This window comes from Elephas maximus, chromosome 15, assembly GCF_024166365.1.
Source record: "Elephas maximus indicus isolate mEleMax1 chromosome 15, mEleMax1 primary haplotype, whole genome shotgun sequence".
NCBI classification, from domain to species: Eukaryota; Metazoa; Chordata; class Mammalia; order Proboscidea; family Elephantidae; genus Elephas; species Elephas maximus.
The window spans coordinates 92,339,680-92,359,840 of NC_064833.1; the positions used below are offsets into that span (position 1 = coordinate 92,339,680).

Below are 20,161 nucleotides of genomic sequence, written 5' to 3' on the forward strand. Positions count from 1 at the left end.
ACATGTTGGGGTGAGGCTTGGAAGAATCCGGATCTGTTTGCATATGTTAAGTTTGAGATGCTGAAAAGACTTAGATTTCTGAATGTAAAGTATGTACTTGAACATGATACGGAAGCTTAGAAGAGAGCCTGAGATAATTTTGGAAAGCATCAGGATATACATGGATTTTTTTTCTTTTTTCTCTAATAGAATTATTTATTTATTTATTATAATGGTTTTAATTATTTATTTCCTTTGTTCAATGTGTAGGGCTATCATTTTGATTTTGGTTCTACTTTTGTGATGTGTACATTTATTGCTATAAATTGACCTCTGAGCACTGCCTTTGTTGGGTCCAAAAGATGTGTTTTCATTCTCATTTGATTCTACAAATTTTTTGATTCCCTCTTTAATTTCTTCTATTACCTGGTTTTTAAGCAAGTTGTTATTCAGTATCCATGTATTTGATCTCCCCCTGCCCCTTGCTTTTCCTGTTACTGATTTGCACTGTTATGATGCTGTGATCAGAGAGAATGCTTTGTGTTAATTTGATGTTTTGGATTTTATTGAGGGTTACTTTGTGGCCAAAATATGGTCTAGTCTGCAGAATAGTCCATGTGTGTTGGAATAGAATGTATACTTTACTGCTGTTGGGGGTAGTTATCTATATATGTCTATGAGGTCAAGTTGGTTGATTTTGGCCTTTGGATCTTCTGTATCTTTGTTGAGTTTCTTTCTAGATGTTCTGTCCATTACTAAGAGTGGTGGTGTGTTGAATCTCCTACTTTTATTGTAGAACTATTTCTCTCTTCAGTGCTGTTAGAATTTGTTTTTTGTATTTTGGAGCTCTGTTGTTGGGTGTGTTGGATTGTCCCTTTATTCATTATATAATGTCTTCCTCATCTTCTAAGTTTGATTTTCCTTAAAGCCTGTTTTATCTTAGATTAGCATTGCCACTCCTGCTCTTTTTTGTTTAATCTTTTCTTGTTATATTTTTCCATCCTTTGATTTTTAATATATTTATGTCTTTGTGTCTAAGGTGTGTCTCTTGTAGGCAGCATACTGATGGGTCATGTTTTTTTTAATCCATTCATCTACTTTCTCTTTACAGGTGCATTTAAGCAATTTACATTCAGTGTGATTATTGATAAGTATGTTCATTGCCATCATATTGTTCTGCTTTTTCCTGTGTTGCTGACATTTTCTTGGTTCCTCTTGCTTTCCTGTGCTGAGTTCCTTTTGTTTGTGGATTTTCTTTTACTTTCTTTCTATTATAGGTTTTGCATTTATGGAGACTTTGTTTTTCTTCATTTTTATTCTGATGAGTAAGTTTGTTAACATTCTTTGTGGTTACCTTGAAATTTACCCTTATCTTCCTACATTTCAAGCAGTCTTTTATTATTTGATATCACCTTGACTTCTTCCTCATTTGAAAGTTCTATACTTACACCATTTACTCCTCCTTTTATCGTTCTGCTGTTGTAGTCATTTACAGATTGACATCTCTGTTTCCCTGTTATAAGTCCTTTAGTTTTTTTTTTTTTTTTTTTTTCAATTGAGAATTCTTCACCTAGGTTGGTATCTGCCTGATGGTATCCTGTGTCCTAGATTCTGGTTGTTTGTTGTTGGTTCCCTCTTATAAGTTCGATTTGGTTTTAATGAATTCCCTTAATTTTTGTTTATGTAGAAATATCATTATTTCACCATCTTGTTTGAGAGCGTTGCAAGATATATTATTCTTAGTTGCCATTCCTCCCCCTCCAAGGTTTTATATGTCATTGCATTGCCTCCTTGCCTGCATATTTTCTGCCAAATCATCAGAGCTTAGTCTTATTGTTTTCCCTTTATAAGTGACTTTTTATTTTTCTTGAGATGCTCTCAGGATTCTTTCTTAGTCCTTGATTTTGGCAAGTGTGATTGTGATATGTTTTGGTGACTTTCTTTTGGGGGTCTATCTTATTTGGTGTTTGTTGAGCTTCTTGGATGGTCAGCATTTTGTCTTTCATGATATTTGGGAAGCTTTCTATAGGCAAATCTTCAACAGTCTTCTATGTGTGTTCCAATTTCCCTACCCATTCTGTAACTCTGATCACACGCAAGTTTTATTCTTGATTATGTCTCACATAATTCTTACATTTTCTTTGTTCTTTTCTCTGATTTTTCCTCAAAGTGGCATCCATGGGTTTGTCTTCAATCTCGCTGGTTCTGTAATCCATTGTTTCAAATTTTCTCCCAAAATCTTCTATTGAGTTGTCCATTTCTGATATTTTTGGTTTATCTTTTAGGTTACTAGTTGCTATTTTTGTATGATTTTTTAATTGTTTATTTATTTTGAAATTTGTTCTTGTATTATTTTCCTGAACTCTTTTATTTCTTTGTCTGTGTTTTCCTTGATTGACTAATTTTTTGATGGTTTTATCTGTGTTTTCCATGATTTTGTCTGTTTCTTTCCTTGTTTTTTCTGTGTTTTCCTTAATGTCTTTCCTAATCTTTTGGAAAGCACTAAATATGAATCCTTTGAATTCCATATCAGGTAGTTCCACTGCCTTATTGTCTACCAGAAGGTCTTCTGATTCTTTATTTTTCTCACGTGCTGGAGAAATCTTGTACTGCTTTTTTATATGTCTTGATATTGTCTGCTGTCTCTGAGACATTACAGCATTATTTCCTGTATTGATTGTGTGCTTGTTTGTTTCATTCTGCTTTCCTGTTTTGATATGTTAGGGCCAGGCATGCTAGATCTCACCACCTTGTCCAGATGGGAGGGCAGAAACACACAACATGAGCCTACTTTGTTGTACACAATTTGGTGAGATGGCTGAAGGTGGACTGTGTGGGCAACATCTACCTCCTTATGTTAGTCTGGCAATGTAGGTACATTAACAGCCCCTTGCCAGAGAGGCAGGGGTGTTGGATGGGTAGTAGAATCAGCTCACTTTCTTTGATTTAACAGCTGGTCTAGTGGCCAGAGGGGCAGGGCAGCGTGACCTGGTGCAGCAAAGGGCCTGAGCTTGGAACGCTGTAGACACAGCAGCACACTGGGGGGTGGGAAGGGGTTAGGTGTGGGGTACAAAGAAAAGAGACAGAAAGAGAAAAAAAGAGTAGCTGGTGTGTGGGAGTGGGGTTGACATGGGGGACCTCAGGAAGGGGGAATATGACGTATCAGTAGGGGGAGAGAGAAAGAAAAGGAAGAAAGGGAAAAAAATGGTACAGCAGGAGCTGGAGCGTGGAGGAGGGGTGGACCTGGGCTGGCATTGGGCCAGTGGCCCTCTAGCCATGGCAGTGTGATGCAGACCAGTGGGAGAGCATGGGATAGAGGTGGGATATGTGGCTAGGTGGGAGGCAGAAATAAAATGAATAAAAGGAAAAAATGGCACAATGGGAACCAGCAGGCAGGGATAGTGTGGACCTGGGCTTGTGGCAGGCCAGTAGCTCCCTAACTATAGCAGTATGGCAAGGCCTGGTGGGAAGGGGTGGAGGTGGCATAAGGGGCTAAGTGGAAGGGGGAAAAAAGGAAGAAAGGGGAAAAAGAGAAAGAAGAGAAAAAAAGGCAGGATGGGAACCAAAGGGTGGGGGTGGGATGGACTAGGGGTTGAAGTGCGCCAGTGGCTTTCTAGCCATAGTGGTGCAGTGTGGCATTGTGGGAAGGGGTGGAGGTGGTGTACACAGCTAGGTGGGAGGAAGGAAGAAAGGGAAAAAAATGACATGGCATGAGACAGTGGGTGGGTATGGAGTAGACCCAGGCTGGTGTCTGGTTGGCATCTCTCTAGCCGAGGTGGTGTGACATGGCCTGTTAAGAAGAGGTAGAGGTGGGTTATGGGGATAGGTGGGAGGGAGACAGAAAAGTAAGAATGGGAAAAATAAAATGGCAAGGTGGGAGCGAGTGGGTGGGGTTGGGGAGGGACCAGGGCTTGCAACGTATTGATAGCTCTCTATTTGTGGCAATGTGGTGTGGCCCTTTGGGAAGGAGTGGGAGTGGCATACAGACTAGGTGGATGGAGACAGAAAAAGAAGAAAGAGAAAGAGAAAAAGGTCCAGCAGGAGCCGGAAGGTGGGGGTGTGGTAGACTCAGGGTAATGGCAGGCTGGTAGCTCTTTAGCCAAGCAGCAGAACATGGCCCATCAAGAAGGGGTGCAGGTGGCGTACATGGCTAGGTGGGAGAGAGAAAGAAAAGTAAGAAAGGGGGAAAAAATGGCACAGCAGGAGTTGGTGGGTGGGTGCGTGGTGGATCTGGAGTGAAAGCGGGCCAGTGTCTCTCTAACTGAGCAGCACATCATGGCCTGTTGGAAAGGGGTAGGGGTGACATACAGGGCAGAAGGGGGAGGAGTAGGAAAGCATATTTCTCTGAGTACTGGGTGATCTGTCTCCTATTTGGAGCTCCATGAAGTTGCCTTCCTGTCCTCCCTGTCCAGGGTCATTGCTGGCTCTGCTCCAAGATGGTGACACTGTGACACATTAGTTCACAGGGGACCTCCACTCCCCATCTCTTCTCATTCTGTTTTCCCTCAGTTTCTTCTTCACTTTGGTGTTTGATCTAGTTCTTTATCACTTCATTTGGTGCTTAAAAAAAACCAAACCCAGTGCTGTCGAGTCAATTCCGACTCATAGCAACCCTGTAGGGCAGAGTAGAACTGCCCCATAGAGTTTCCAAGGTGCGCCTGGAGGATTCGAACTGCCGACCCTTTGGTTGGCATCCAGAATTGACATTTATATCTGTTTTACTTAGTTTTTTGTGTCTTTGCTACAGAGGGATGGCATGATCCATCTGTCTAGGGTGCCATGTTGGCTCCACCTCTATATATGGACTTTTAATTCATGGTTACAAATGTGATCACCTAAGAAGCTTGTGTAGAGAGAAACTTAGTTTAAAACAAAACAAAACACAATTTAAAACAACGTTTATTTTCTAAAATAGGGGCCCTGTAATGCATTGCCATCAATTCTGACTCATAGCAACCCCATAGGACAGAGTAGAATTGCCCCATAGGGTTTCCAGTCTGTAAATCTTTACAGAAGCAAACTGCCATGTCTTTCTCCCATGGATTGGCTGATGGGTTGAAACCACCAACCTTTTTGGTTAGCAGCCAAGTGCTTAATCACTATACCACTGAGGATCCTTAAAATAGGGGTCAGACAAGTAAAATTAAAGTTTGTGAACTGACTGGAATATCATGTTTGTATTCTATTATTCTGCATTCCATTGAATCACCTTTCTTTGAAATGGGCAGGTATATGGATCTCTTCCAGTCAGTTTGCCAGGTACCTGTCTTCCAAATTTCTTAGCATATGTGAGTGAGGGCTTCCAGCTTTCCTGATGTCAGATGGATCTTGACTAAAAGCAAATACCAGAAAGATGTTTATCTGTGTTTCATTGAAGATGCAATGTCATTCGACTGTGTGGAGCTGTAAAATGGTGTGAGGGTGGTGTCTAACCTCCTCTAACTTCAAAAATGGGATAGAGAACCAAAATCAACAGCCCAAGGCTGATTCCTATGAGGTGGCGGTCAGATATGCTTTTTTCTCCACCATCTTTACCAATTCTGACAGCAAATGTCCCACCCACAGCACTCTCTACTTCTCTACTGGGTTCGATAATTCATTGAAATGGCCACACAGAACTCAGACAATACTCATGATTATGGGATTTATTAGGGAAGTAACAGGTTACAATTCAGTTCAGGAATGCTGCGGATATAGTTCTTCCATTAAGACAGCCTCTTCTCAGCTGTGCCTACAGGCATGCCTCTTTCTGGCCCTCGGCCTCTGCCCTGCTTGGACAAGTGTTACAAAGCTGTTTTAGCTCTGCCGACAAGTACTCTGTGGCACCCCACTCTGCCAGCAAGCATCGGCCCAAAGGCACTCAGCTCTAGCTCTGTTGGTCAGCAAACCTAACTCTACTAAGTGCCTATAGGCACTCTCATCTGCCAGCAAGACTCCTGCCCAAAGGCACTCAGGTTTCTTGCTCCATGGGCCAGGAAGCCCGCCACACTGCTGCCCTTTCTCTACCACCATTTCTCACCATCTTCAATGTTACAGTTTTCTCTCTCTTAGTCTCCTGGTTCCAGAAGCTTCTCAACACAGTGATCGCAGGGCCAAAGGGCATGCTCTGCTCTTGGCTCTTCTTCTTTGGTTGTGGCGAGATCTTCTTCCTGCTCAGGAATTGGTTCTCTTGTAACCCCAGCAGGATGACAAAACTGACTAATCCCCTTGGTGGGCCACAATTACCTTATTTTCACAGTCCTACTCAACAATGAGTGAGAGTCACAAGACCATGGTGAGAAGGGCCACACAAAAGTGACCCATCACACTGCAGGAGCATAACAAATTATGGATAACATTGCAAAGAATGGAAATTCCAGAATACTTAATTGTGTTCATGTGTGTCATGGGTTGAATTGTGTCCCCAAAAGAAATCTGTTAACATGGCTAGTCCATGATTCCTGGTTCTGTGTTATTGTCCATTTTGTCATCTGTGATTTTCCTATGTGTTTTAAATCATACCTCTATGACAGCATTGGTTTTTTTGGGTTGGGTGTGAGGTTAATGAAGTGGGAATAGCAGATGTTAATGAGGCAGGACTCAATCTAAAAGGTTAAGTTAAGTCTTAAGCCAATCTCTTTTGAGGTATAAGAGAGAGAAGGGAGCAGATAGACAAGGGAACCTCATACTAACAAGAATGCAGTGCTAGGAGCTGATGCGTCCTTTGGACTCAGGGCTCCTGTGCTGAAAAGCTCCTCTACCAGGGAAGGATTGATGACAAGGACTTTCCCCCAAAACTGACAGAGAGAAAGACTTCCCCTAGAGCTGGCACCCTGTATTCATATTTCTAGACTACTATACCGTGAGAGAATAAATTTCTCTTTGTTAAAGTCATCCACTTGTGATATTTCTGTTAAAGCAGCACTAGATGACTAAGGCAATATGGAACCTATATGTAGACCAAGAGGCAGTCATTCAAACGGAACAAGGTGATACTGCATGGTTTAAAGTCAGCAAAGCCGTGCATCAGGATTGTATCGTTTCACTTTACTTATTCAATCTGTATGCTGAGCAAATAATCTGAGAAGCTGGATTATATGAAGAAGAACTGGGCATCAGGATTAGAAGAAGACTCATTAACAGCCTGTGATATGCAGATGACATAACAGGGCTTGCTGAAAGTGAAGAGGACTTAAAGTACTTACTGATGAAGATCAAAGACCACAGCCTTCAGTATGGATTATACCTCAATTTAAGAAAATGAAAATTCTTTCAACTGGACCAATACACAACATCATGATAAATGGAGAAAATATTGAAGCTGCCAAGGATTTTATTTTGCTTGGATTCACAATCAACACTCACAGAAGCAGCAGTCAAGACATCAAATGACATATTGCATTGATTAAATCTGCTCCAAAAGACCTCTTTAAAGTGTTAAAAAGCAAAGATGTCACTTTGAGGACTAAAGTGCACATGACCCAAGCCATGGTATTTTCAGTAGCCTCATATGCATGTGAAAGCTGGACAATGAATAAGAAAAACCAAAGAAGAATTGACTCCTTTGAATTATGGTATTGACAAAGAATATCGAATATACCATGGACTGCCAGAAGAATGAACAAATCTGCCTTGGAAGAAGTGCAGCCAGAATTCTTCCTAGAAGCAAGGATGTCAATACTTTGTCTCACATACTTTGGACATGTTATCAGGAGGGAGCAGTCCCCAGAAAAAGACATCATGCTTGGTAAAGCAGAGGGTCAGCAAAAATGAGGAAGACCCTCAATGAGATGAATGGACACAGTGGGCTCAAACATAGCAACTATTGTGAGAATGGCACAGGACCAGGCAGCATTTCTTTCTGTTGTACATAGAATGACTATGATTTGGAACTGACTCGACAGCATCTAACATTCTCTTATACAGATTGTATAACAACATGCACAATGTGGATAATAGTGTTTTAAAAAGTGGAATATACAGTTGCAGTTTTGTGGTGAATAAAAATGGTCCTTTATTGTTTTTATAATGTTGGCTGATAGTTTGAAATTAGAATAGAAAGGAATTATGTACTATGTAAAATATAATTAAATACATATTTGTATATGCATTTTGTTATACATGGGATACATATTTTACTATCCTTATACAAATGTTTTTAAAATATAGTACTAAGGAAATAAAATCCCAGTCCTTTTAAAGTCATGGTTTTTTTTCCACTCAGCTTTATGTTCAAATGAATAATTGAGTCATGTTAAGACCACCTAACCGAGTTCAATAAACTAACCCACACACACCTCATTAAAATAGCATACCTTAGAAGGAACTTCTTAGAAATATGCAGTGGGACCATTGACAAAATTTCTGTTCCAATTTATTTTAAAAATAAAAAAAAAAAACTTTAGCTAGTCATATCATGAGAAAAACATCAGAAAAATTCCAATAAAGGGGCATCCTACAAATTCTCCACAATATTGTCAAGGTCATCATTTCATGGAAAGTCTGACAAAATGTCACAGCTAAAAGGACCCTAAAGAGACAAGAACGCTAAACATAACATGAGCCCCTGGATGGTATCCAGGGACAGAAGAAAGACATTAGGTAAAAACTAATGAAATCTGAATAACGTAAGGACTTCCGTTAATAACAGTGTGTCAGTATTGATTCATTAACATGACAGTGTACATACTTGGCATATAAGATGTTAAAAATAAAAAAAAAAAAAACTGGGTGTGCGGTATATGGGAACTTTCTGAAAAATCTCTTGAATTTTTCTGTAATATCTAAACCCCCCTATAAAAAGAAACAAAAATCTTGGACTTAGTTGGATTTGATTAAGTACTAGGTTGCTAACCAAAAGGTCAGTGGTTCAAACCCATCAGTTGCTCTCTGGGAGAAAAGACCTGGTGATCTGCTTCCACAAAGATTACTGTCTCTGGAACTCTGTGGGACAATTCTACTGTGTCATATAGGGTTGCTATGAGTCAAAATCAAAACTGACAACCTATATTCAAACAATAAATGTACTGTTACTTTTTAATTCGTGGCTTTGCTCTTTCATAGAGTACATGCTACAACCTGTATCTGTAATTTTGATTGGTGGCTTTCGCGGCTTTCAGTCAAATAACCCTACCAATTTCTGGAAAGAAATACAATCTAATGAGATTTGTGTTTCACTATGAAAGTATGTGCTCCAGGTAATCACCCTCCTTGGTATTCTTGCAGCTCCAAATCTGGGAAGAATTATAAAACGCTGTAGGTGTATACAAATTGAAAAAGCATATCTTGAAAGGGAATGGCACAAAATACTGACTTAAACCAATTATGCTGCAGTGGTACTGTGACAAGTCATTCTGAAGTTGTGAAAGATTTGTGGGTGAGCCATTTCCAACAATCTTCCAGCCTATGGACCATTCTTATACTTTTTCCATAATTTTATGCTTTCTTGTCTGGCAGACTACAAGGGGCTAAGAAATCGCCTAAACAATTAGAAGGATCTTTGTTAATATAGTGAAAACTGTGAGAGCCGGAACTTCACAGAACTGCCTTGTTTTTACAGGTCTTGCAAATTTTTTGCCTTTGACATGGTGCGGTGTTGCCACTTTTCTATTGTTTTAGTGGAAAATATTTGAGTTTTCCTTCCCTGACAGGTTTTCTGCCTTACACATGTTCCAGATTTTCCAGGCTTTACTGTATTGGGTTACGGGAATTAATGTTTAAGAGGAAATATAAAACCAACTGGGAAGTAAGATTTTACCTTATCATAGGTTTATTTTGTATTTTAATTTTTCAATTAATGTCAGTGCAATAACAAGATTGGGTCTATACCTATATGACACAAATGCTATTTTTATGCAATCTCTATATAGAACTGCAGAATCTTCCTAAAAATGTCACTGTAATCTTCATATTTTGATCTGTTTCTCATATCATCCCCATTCAAGATTGTAAAACAAATATATATGTAAGAACAAATATTTATCAGTTGGTAAAACACTTGGCAAAAATGAAAGGTTTATTTATTCCCTTTGCAAAAGACCAAAAGAACAACCACTATTATCACCACTACAACCAACACTGGAGCCCTGGTGGCACGGTAATTAAGAACTCAGCTGCTAACCAAAAGGCAGTTCAAATCCACCAGCAGCTCCTTGGAAATCCATAGGGCACTTCTCTGTCCTACAGGGTCACTATGAGTCGTAATCGACTCAATGGCAATGGGTTACAATCAACACCGCAACAAAACCTCTACTGCACTGTGAGTGAAAGATGTAGCTTGAATGTCAACCACTGTTGTTTTCAACTGTTGAAATCACTTGTATGCGAACGGAGATCATAGGTGATGTCTAGTGATTATAATCTTGAAATTATCTATTCTGAAAACATTATGAGCCTTGTCTATGAATATTTAATGTGAAATTATTGTTTGAAGATCAACATTCTCATTATGTTTCATTTGCCCTTGAATGCCCTTTGCAACCTTTACTAGTTCCATTTTCAAAATGTCAGTGTGAGATAATCTTGAAGGAAAAGAGACATCTTGCCAGGAACTATTTATTATTTTGCTGGGTGAGGGGATATAGCATTTTCTGATTGAATAATCTGAAGAAGTTCTTGAAATACTTAGGAAACTTTGATTTTAAAGGGTGTTTATCTGTTGAGATTCATTTTTATAAAATAAGTACCTGTATCTTATTCTCTTTAACACAATGTGAATGTGTACACATGTGCATATATGCTTATTTATATGCTTTTGTCCTATCACATTTTTTTTTTTTTAACTGTGATGCATAGTCTCTATCTTGTTTCTGTAGTATTTTATCAGAGACCATGGCTTACTCAGGACTGTCCTAGGCAACATTTCTTTGATTTATTTAGATATCATTGATCAGGAACCGATGGTACTGAAGAAAGAAGTCCAAGCTGCTCTGAAGGCATTGGCGAAAAACAAGGCTTTAGGAATTAATGGAATATCAACTGAGATGTTTCAACAAATGGATGCAGCACTGGAGGTGCTCACTTGTCTACGCCAAGAAATATAGAAGACAGCTTCCTGGCCAACTGACTGTAAGAGATCCATATTTATGCCTATTACCAAGAAAGATGATCCAACTGAATGTGGAAATTATATCATTAATATCACACGCAAGCAAAATTTTACTGAAGATCATTCAAAAACGGCTGCAGCAGTATATTGACCGGGAACTGCCAGAAATTCAGGCCAGTTTCAGAAGAGGATGTGGAACCAGGGCTATCATTGCTGATGTCAGATGGATCCTGGCTGAGAGCAGAGAATACCAGAAGGATGTTTACCTGTGTTTTATTGACTGTGCAAAGGCATTCGACTGTGTGGATCATAACAAATTATGGATAACATTGTGATAATGGGAATTCCAGAAAACTTAATTGTGCTCATGAGGAACCTTTACATAGATCAAGAGGCAGTTGTTTAGACAGAACAAGGGGATACCGATTGATTTAAAGTCAGGAAAGGTGTGCGTCAGGGTTGTATTCTTTCACCATACCTGTTCAATCTGTATGCTGAGCAAATAATCTGAGAGGCTGGACTATATGAAGAAGAAAGGGGCATCAGGGTTGGAGGAAAACTCATTAACAACCTGCGTTATGCAGATGACACAACCTTGCTTGCTGGAAGTGAAAAGGACTTGAAGCACTTGCTAATGAAGATCAAAGACCACAGCATTCACTATAGATTGCACCTCAACATAAAGAAAACAAAAATCCTCACAACTGGACCAGTGACCAACATCATGACAAAGAGAGAAAAGATTGAAGTTGTCAAGGATTTCATTTTACTTGGATCCACAATCAACAGCCATGGAAGCAGCACCTAAGTAAGAAATCAAATCACACATTGCATTGGGTAAATCTGCTGCAAAGGACTTCTTTAAAGTGTTGAAAAGCAAAGATGGCACCTTGAAGACCTAGGTGTGCCTCACCCAAGCGATGCTATTTTCAACCGCATCATATGCATGTGAAAGCTGGACAATGAATAAGGAAGACCGAAGAATTGATACCTTTGAATTGTGGTGTTGGCGAAGAATATTGAATATACCACGGACTGCCAAAAGAACGAATAAATCTGTCTTGGAAGAAGTGCAACCAGAATGCTCCTTAGAAGAAAGGGTGGCGAGACTGCGTCTATATTACTTGGGACATGTTGTCAAGGGGGATCAGTCCCTGGAGAAGGACATCATGCTTGGCAAAGTACAGGGTCAGTGGAAAAGAGGAAGACCCTCAGTGAGGTGGATTGACACAGTGGCTGCAACAATGAGCTCAAGCATAGCAATGATTGTAAGGATGGCGCAGGATCAGGCTGTGTTTCATTCTGTTGTGCATAGGGTCAGTACTATGAGTCAGAACTGACTCGACGGCACTTAAGAACAACAGATATCATAAGAAATTATCTATAAATATTATTTGAAACCGTAAATGATTTATTTATATCATATGTTTAATAAAACAATGTTACGTTGAGATAATTTATAAAGAGACTGCATGGTATGTGGTTGTGTTGAACACACATACAAAAATTCTTCCTTTAATAACTTATGTGTTTACTATCTGACTTTGGCATGAATGTTTTCAGTTCCAGAATGCAGGGAATACCAAACTGCTGCATTTACCATCAGACAGTAGAATTTATAATATTAAAAAGATAAGGAACCATAATACTATTGCCACTTACTGCCAGTTTAACCTTTTTATATCTCTGTTTTATTCTTTATAGACTTTTGTTACTTCCAGATACAGAGAACTGCGTTTATAGAATATATTTCAGATAGAGGTTGTACTTTCAAAGATAGTATATACTTATGGGAAAAGTGTTCTAAAATGATTATTCTAGTTCAGACTCATAGGAACAAATTCAAAAAATAATTTGTCAAAATTGTTTTCAAGCTTATATTTTATCTAAGGAGCTCTGGTGGTGCACTGGTTAAGCGCTCTCCTACTAACAGAAGGGTCAGCTATTTAAACCCACCAGTTGCTCCTCAGGAGAAAGATGTGGCAGGCTGCTTCCCTAAAGATTAAAAACCCATTGCTGTCGAGTTCATTTTGGCTCATAGCAACCCTATAGGGGTAGAACTGCTCCATAGGATTTTCCAGGCTCTAATTTTTAACAAAGATTTGGCAACAGTTTTACTTTTGTTTTGATTTGTTTTTAATGTTATCTTTAGAAGTTGCATGTTATTAATTAGAGCTCCAAAAGAAAGTTACTGAATTATTGAGAGTCACCATCGCTTCTATTTATATAAACCAAAGAAGCAAATAAAAATGGTTTTTATTTACTCACTAGCATAGGTACATGCTTTAAATGAGCTGAGTCTTACTTCATTTTAAAACAAGAAAAGATACTCAGTGTTTTATTTTTATACAATTTTGAAATAATTATTTCATTGGAAGAAAAGCTATTTCTAGAAATTAAGGTATCTATTATATACTAAATTATAGCCTTAGATAAATGTAGTTTAACTGCTTTAATGCTGGAATATGCTGCTCTATATGATTAATTTTTACCACCTAAAAAGAGACGTTATTTCTTAGTTTGAATGTGGTTTTTAATTGTGTTGACTTGCCTATGTTTCCTTTTTTCCCTTTAGGTTGTACTTTGGCGGTATAAATTTTCTCAGCTTAAAGGCTCTTCAGATGATGGCAAGAGCAAAATCAAATTTTTGTTTCAGAATCCTGATACTAAACAGATTGAAGCAAAGGTAAATCCAAGAAACTCATCACATTACCCACTGCTAACTACATTACTGCTATGAAGAAGCAAAGGGGGGACATTTCAGGGGGAAAAAAAATTAAAAAAGCAAATCACACAATGTGTTTATCATGCCTGAGAGAACAAATTCACTTTCAGACTTTAATAGCAAATTTTTACTTTAAAGACATGGCTTAAATTGCACACTGCTAATCATGTTTTTTAGTTTAAATCATGTTTCTTAGTTTTTTAAATTCTTGGGAACTGAGTATATGAGAACTAGTCACTTGCAATTTCTTTGTGGTTTCACGTTGTAAAGAACAATTTAAAGTACCTTTTAAAAAATACTATTTTAATTAATATTATTCCCTCCTTGAGTATGAATACAAATTCTTGATAGAAAATCATTTTTAACATCAATCTATTTTTCCCATGTAATTATGTATCTAAGAAGATGAACTAAATGAATGATTTCTTGCTTTGCTGCATACATACTTTCACTTTATTGAAATATATGAAGTATATGCTGTTTTTACTTATCAGAAAGACTCACTACTTTTATTTTTATGAATGCATATCCTTGTAAATATTCAAAACCTGAATTATTCACATTACCCTATTGCAAAATTCACAATAACAAATTTGGGTTAGAATAATTTATAAATATAGCATTCTTTTGTGAAGGAAAAGGATAAATATGAAATATCAAAGTGAAAAATTAATTCTTTGTAAATAAAATTCCAAGATAGGTTTTCAACTATGGAGTAAAATTGTAATTATTCTGTCATACTTTTTTTTTTTTTACTATTATAAAATTCAGGGGGAAAAGTCTTAGCCTGACATCCAAAATCTTTCAGCGAATGACTTTATGTAACTCTTTAGTCTGTATTCTTGTAACACTGTTCTATATGCAGGTCAAGCAACACACTCATTCTTGCCTTATGTGTGTACTAATGTTATTCTCTTAACCTTTCTCCTTAGTGGTTTGTTTGAATCTTTGAGACGACACCTTCTTCTTGTCTCTGGACTTGTCTTACTACCCCTGACTGTAGGTTGTCTACAGGTGACACCTGTGGATATATCTCCCTCTTGCTGGCCCCCTGCCTCCTATGTGCTCATTGGTGTTGCCTGTGGGCCTGACTTGTATTTGTCTCCCATCAGTTTATACATATGCTTTTTGACTCCATCTACTCCTTTCATTTAACTTGCTGGTAAGTTTCAGCTTTATTTCCATTAAGCCTTTTTCCTTAACTACAGACATATCTACACACCTGCTTCTCCTCCATTCTTTCCACTGATCCTCCTCTTTCTCTCTCTGGAGACCATTGACTGATCATTTGCTTTGTGTCAGCCACATATAGCACTCTTTAAATTGATTTTCAGCATTATTATAAAAAAAAATGTGTTACTTCTCAAAAATTAGCTCTTGGTAGATATTTCAATTGTTAAAACACAGGACTTATTCTAAACCTGGTGAATGATGTTAATATTGTCTCTTGTACATTCTTTTAATGAGGAAATTCAAACACTCATTGGCAACTGCAAAATATTTGATTAGTTGTTTTCTAACACTTTTTAGTGTGCTAACAAATGCTTAGCTAAGGGACAACGTGACGTTACAAGGATAAATGCTATCAAATGACTGCTAAATCTAATATTTAAACTTGAAGATATTTTTATCTTTTTTGTGTAATACATAATATATTTCCAATTAATGTGGCATATGTTACATATGCAGCTAATTAAACAACTTTATTTATTATTTACCTATTAGTTACTAAATATTATTTATTTTGTTATAGTGTTTTTGAGCATTATTTTATAATTTGATTAACTAAGAAGTCATTTCAGAAGAGATACTTGGTTGAATGTGATTCTTGAACTTATGGAAGCAATTGTGGAATAGTGGAAAGACCAGTTTTAGAAATACTAGAAAGTGTGATATTTGATGAGTTATCTAAATTCTCTAAAGTCAGCTCCCCCTCTATAAAATGATGATAATAATTAATTCCATGGGTAATAGTAAAGCTATTTAATAGCACCCAGCATAAGAACTGGTCAATCAGAATAGTGCTCAGCTCTATAAAAACTGTTTAACCATATTGCCGTATACCAGTAGATTATCAATTCTGCTGATATCATAGAAATTACGTAAAAATTAAAGCTAATAAGATTTCTAACTTTTTATGAGCCTTTATACCTTCAACATGTAAGAAATAAGCAAAAGTATAATCACAGGACTAAAGGAAGAAGACTGTAAGCGTGCATCACATGGTCAAACTACTATACTGGACATATGGGACTTGTGTCATAAGGATGGCTTCTTTTTCTTATATTATAGAGATAATATTTTATTTAATTCAAATCCAGAGTCAGGCTAAAATGCATTTTTTTAGTGCTTCTTTTATGCTAATTATTTTGAGCATTTTTGCTTTTTGAATGATTTTCTTGTCCAGTTTTCTTGTCCCTTCCTGCTTTTCTTTTCTTTGCTTTTGGGCGGGTGTGCCCATTAGTCTCATATACATTATTGAACTATAAAGCATGTCCCTCATATGTGTTATTGTTGGTCCTATAGACCTGTCTAATCTTTGGCTGAAGGTTGAATCTCAGGAGCATTAGTACTGAGTTAAAATGTCCGGAGGCCATACTCTTGAGATTTCTTCAGTCTCTGTGAGACCAGCAAGCCTGGTCTTTTTTTTTTTTTTTTTTTTTCTGCGTGAATTTGAATTTTGTTCTACATTTTCTCCCTTTTTCTCTGGAATCCTGTACTGTGATCCCTGCCAGAGAAGTTGGTGGTGGTAACTGGGCACCATCTAGTTGTTCTGGGCTCAGTCTTGGGGAGGTAGTGGTAGCTGTGGTCCATTAGTCCTTCAGACTATTCTTTCCCTTGTGTCTTTGGTCTTCTTCATTCTTCTTGGCCCCAGCTGGGATGGGACCAGTACATGTATCTTAGATGGCCACTCGTAGGCTTTTAAGGCTCCGTTTGCTACTCACCACAGTTGGATATAAAACATTTTCTTTATAGACTGTATTATGCCAATTGAGCAGTGACCCCCAAGATCACTGATCGCAGACCTCAGCCCAGTAGCTCGATCTCTCAGTGATTTTTTTCTAAGGTTAACTATGGTATCATTTGAAGTTCCATTATTTCCTCTATTAGAATATCATTTTTTAAAAAATCAGGGAATAGACAACATGATACAGTGGAAAGGATATTAGGATCAGGTAGATTTGAGTTAATTATCTTTTCTTCACCATTTCCTAGCTAAATGACTTGGGGATATTTATCACCAAATCACAGCTGCTGCCTTGCAGGAAAAGCATAAGGAATAGAAGACAGAGAATAAGTTGCTGTTGAATTAATTCATCATTAAAGAACCTATCATACTGATTAAGGAAGTAGTCAATAAAATGAAAGCTATTAATGTTATAAAAGAAGTTAGTGAAGATGACTATATATATTTATACATAACCCAAAACCCAGTGCCATCGAGTCGATTCCGACTATATATATATATATATTTGATGCCCTTTCCACTTTAAAGAAATTTAAATTTGTAAGAATAATCCAAATTTTTTGGGTGTGGTGTATCAAATGCCCTGGTCGTTATCTGTACCTGTTAATTTAATTTAACTTTATTCTGTTTTACATTTCAGGTTAGGAAGTTTGCCCCAAGTCTCTGTTCCCAAGTCAGAAACAGGAACATCTCTTTTATGTTATATAAGCCTGCTAAGTTTATATGTAGCATAGCATTGGTCTACACTGTCATTGTAATTGTTTGCTAGTATGTGGATAAGACGTTAGATCAAGAACCTTTAAGCACAATGAATGTATCTTATATCTTATCATTCCTAAGGCCATGCTTAATGGTTTTCAGGGAGCAGGCAAGTAATAACTGTCTCTATTTTAATTAATTTAATATTTTTAGTAGATTATTTATGTGTTTATGTCACTATTTCATTTAGGCAAATAAAATTAACTAAATTGAAATAATCCATATGAAGTATGAGACCATATTATAAACTCATGTTAGAAGATCTAAAGAACTATTTGGCATTTACTTATTATGTTTAACTTTGCAGAATTGGTCTACCTTCTTTTTCCTTTTTTCACTTTTTTGATTCTCTTAGTTTCATTTGCACTTTCCTTCAGCAGAAATAAAATGATATGAGATACTTCTTTTAAGCCATGTTAGAAAAATGACTTCTGAGGAAGACAAATACACTTACACAAAGGCATTATAAACAAAACTAAAGCTACACAGGTTTAAGAGTAATTGTAAACTTTGCTTGAAGGAGCTTGGGTGGTGCAAGTGGTTTGTGATTGGTTGTTAAAAGTTGGCGGTATGAACCTACACAGGGGTTCTATGGGAGAAAGGCCCAATTAACTGCTTCTGTAAAGATTGTAGCCCTTGTAAGCCCAATGGATCCATTCCACTCTGTAACACATGCGGTCACCAGGAATTGGGGCGCAGTTAATAACCACAACATGAATTTGTCCTTAGAGATAATGTAATAATTTCATAAAACATACTATATCATTATTTTATAGATGAATGTTGTAAGCCCTTTTCTTAAAATTTTATTATGAAAAATGTTAAACAAAAGCATATTTTAAATAATTTTCATAAAAACTCATAGACTCACCACCTGAATTCTGCCATTCAGGTTTCACTAGATATTTTTTATCAATGTATCTGTCCATCTATTCACCACTTTGTGAATCCATAAATCCATCTTATTTTAAAACATTTTTAAGTAAATTAAAGGTATCAGTAGTATATTGAGAAATTTTCAAAATTATCTATGTGTGAAATATTGAGTTTTGTCTCTCTGATTCCAAGTTTATCATTCTTTGTCTTATGAAACAGTTGTCTTGGATTAGATAATTGTTTATGATAGTTAACAATTGTCCACATTTAGTTATGTAATCTAATGAATAGATTAATGAAAATTTAACATTATTGTAGTGAATTATCTAAGTAAAATGCTAATAAATACCAGAAAAGTTAGAACACTGTATTTTGATGCATAGATCTTGACAGACATGCACTTGTAAAAACTACATTATATATAAAATTTTTGAAACAAATTTTATGGCTCTAGAGCATGAAATCATTTGATGTGACTGAGAATTTGTAAATATTTAGCAAGAACAGTATTTATTATCACATTCTTAATCTCTTTATATATTCTTATAAAATAGAAATACTAAATATATTTTCATAGAGAATCAGTGACATAAAATTTCCAATATATTACGTAAAAAGCTGACCAAACCTAGAAAAAAATTTTTTCTTATGGATTAGATTAGAATGAAGACAAAAATGGTAATGATTTCTACTTGGAGCATTTTAGAACATTTTGAGAAACATTGTGAAAGTTAAATGCTAGTAGGTTTTGAAGTCCTTTTATAAATATGTACCAAACTTCTATGAACTTAGAAAATTACTAATATTTTCTTATAACTCTTATTATTGTATGGAAGAGTTATTTTTAGATTAAACATACTGGAATCTCTGGTGACTAAAGATGTGCAGAAAATAAGCATTTCTTCAATGTCCGAGTCTTTTGAAAATGAAATCTAAGTGAATATCAATTACTGAAATTTTTAAAATCATCAAAAGCAGTTTATCTTTATCATTTGTTGTTTAACTAATTTTCTTGACAGTTTGATGCAGTATACTGGTAAAAATGTGAACTTGACAGTCAAAATATTCTGGCTTCAACATAATGATAACTGTTATCCGGGACAAGTTATCTAAACTCTCAACTTCAGCACCCTCCTCTATAAGATAAACTCCCCAGCAAAAAAAAAAAGAAAGGAAAATGTTGCTGTCAGTTCAATCCGGCTCATGGCAACTCCGCGTATTGCCAAGTAGAACTGCTCCATAAGGTTTTCTTGGATGTAATCTTTATGGTAACTTATCCCCATGTCTTTCTTCCATGGTGCTGCTGAGTAGGTTCAAAATGCCAATCTTCCAGTTAGTAGGCGTCTTAGTCATCTAGTGCTGCTGTAACAGAAATACCACAAGTGAATGGCTTTACAAAGAGGAGTTTATTCTCTCACAGTCCAGTAGGCTAGAAGTCCAAATTCAGGGCATAGCTCCAGGGGAAGGCTTTCTCCTTCTGTTGGCTCTGGTGGAAAGTCCTTGTCATACATCAGTCTTCTCTGGGTCTGGGAGCATCTCAGCACAGGAACCTCAGGTCCAAAGGATGCACTCTGCTCCCAGCACTGCTTTCTTGGTGGTATGAGGTCCCCATGTCTCTCTGCTCGCTTCTGTCTTTTATATCTCAAAAGAGATTGGCTTAACACACTACCTAATCTTGTAGACCTCATCAATATAACTGCTGCTAATCCATCTTATTACAACAGAGTGATAGGATTTAAAATATATAGGGAAATCACATCAGAAGATGAAATGGTAGACAATCATGCAATTAGACAAGGGAATCATGACCTAGCCTAGTTGACAGATA

At 36.9% G+C, this 20,161-nt stretch overlaps 1 protein-coding gene across 1 annotated transcript in view; it reads left to right on the forward strand.

Annotated features, from left to right (window-relative positions):
* The window catches only part of SNTG1 (syntrophin gamma 1), a 1,301,402-nt gene that overhangs the window by 1,235,598 nt on the left and 45,643 nt on the right, over nucleotides 1–20,161 (forward strand). Inside the window, exon 18 of the mRNA XM_049854568.1 lies at nucleotides 13,581–13,691. Coding sequence (XP_049710525.1) covers nucleotides 13,581–13,691 — 111 coding nt within the window. The remainder of the gene's footprint in view (nucleotides 1–13,580; nucleotides 13,692–20,161) is intronic.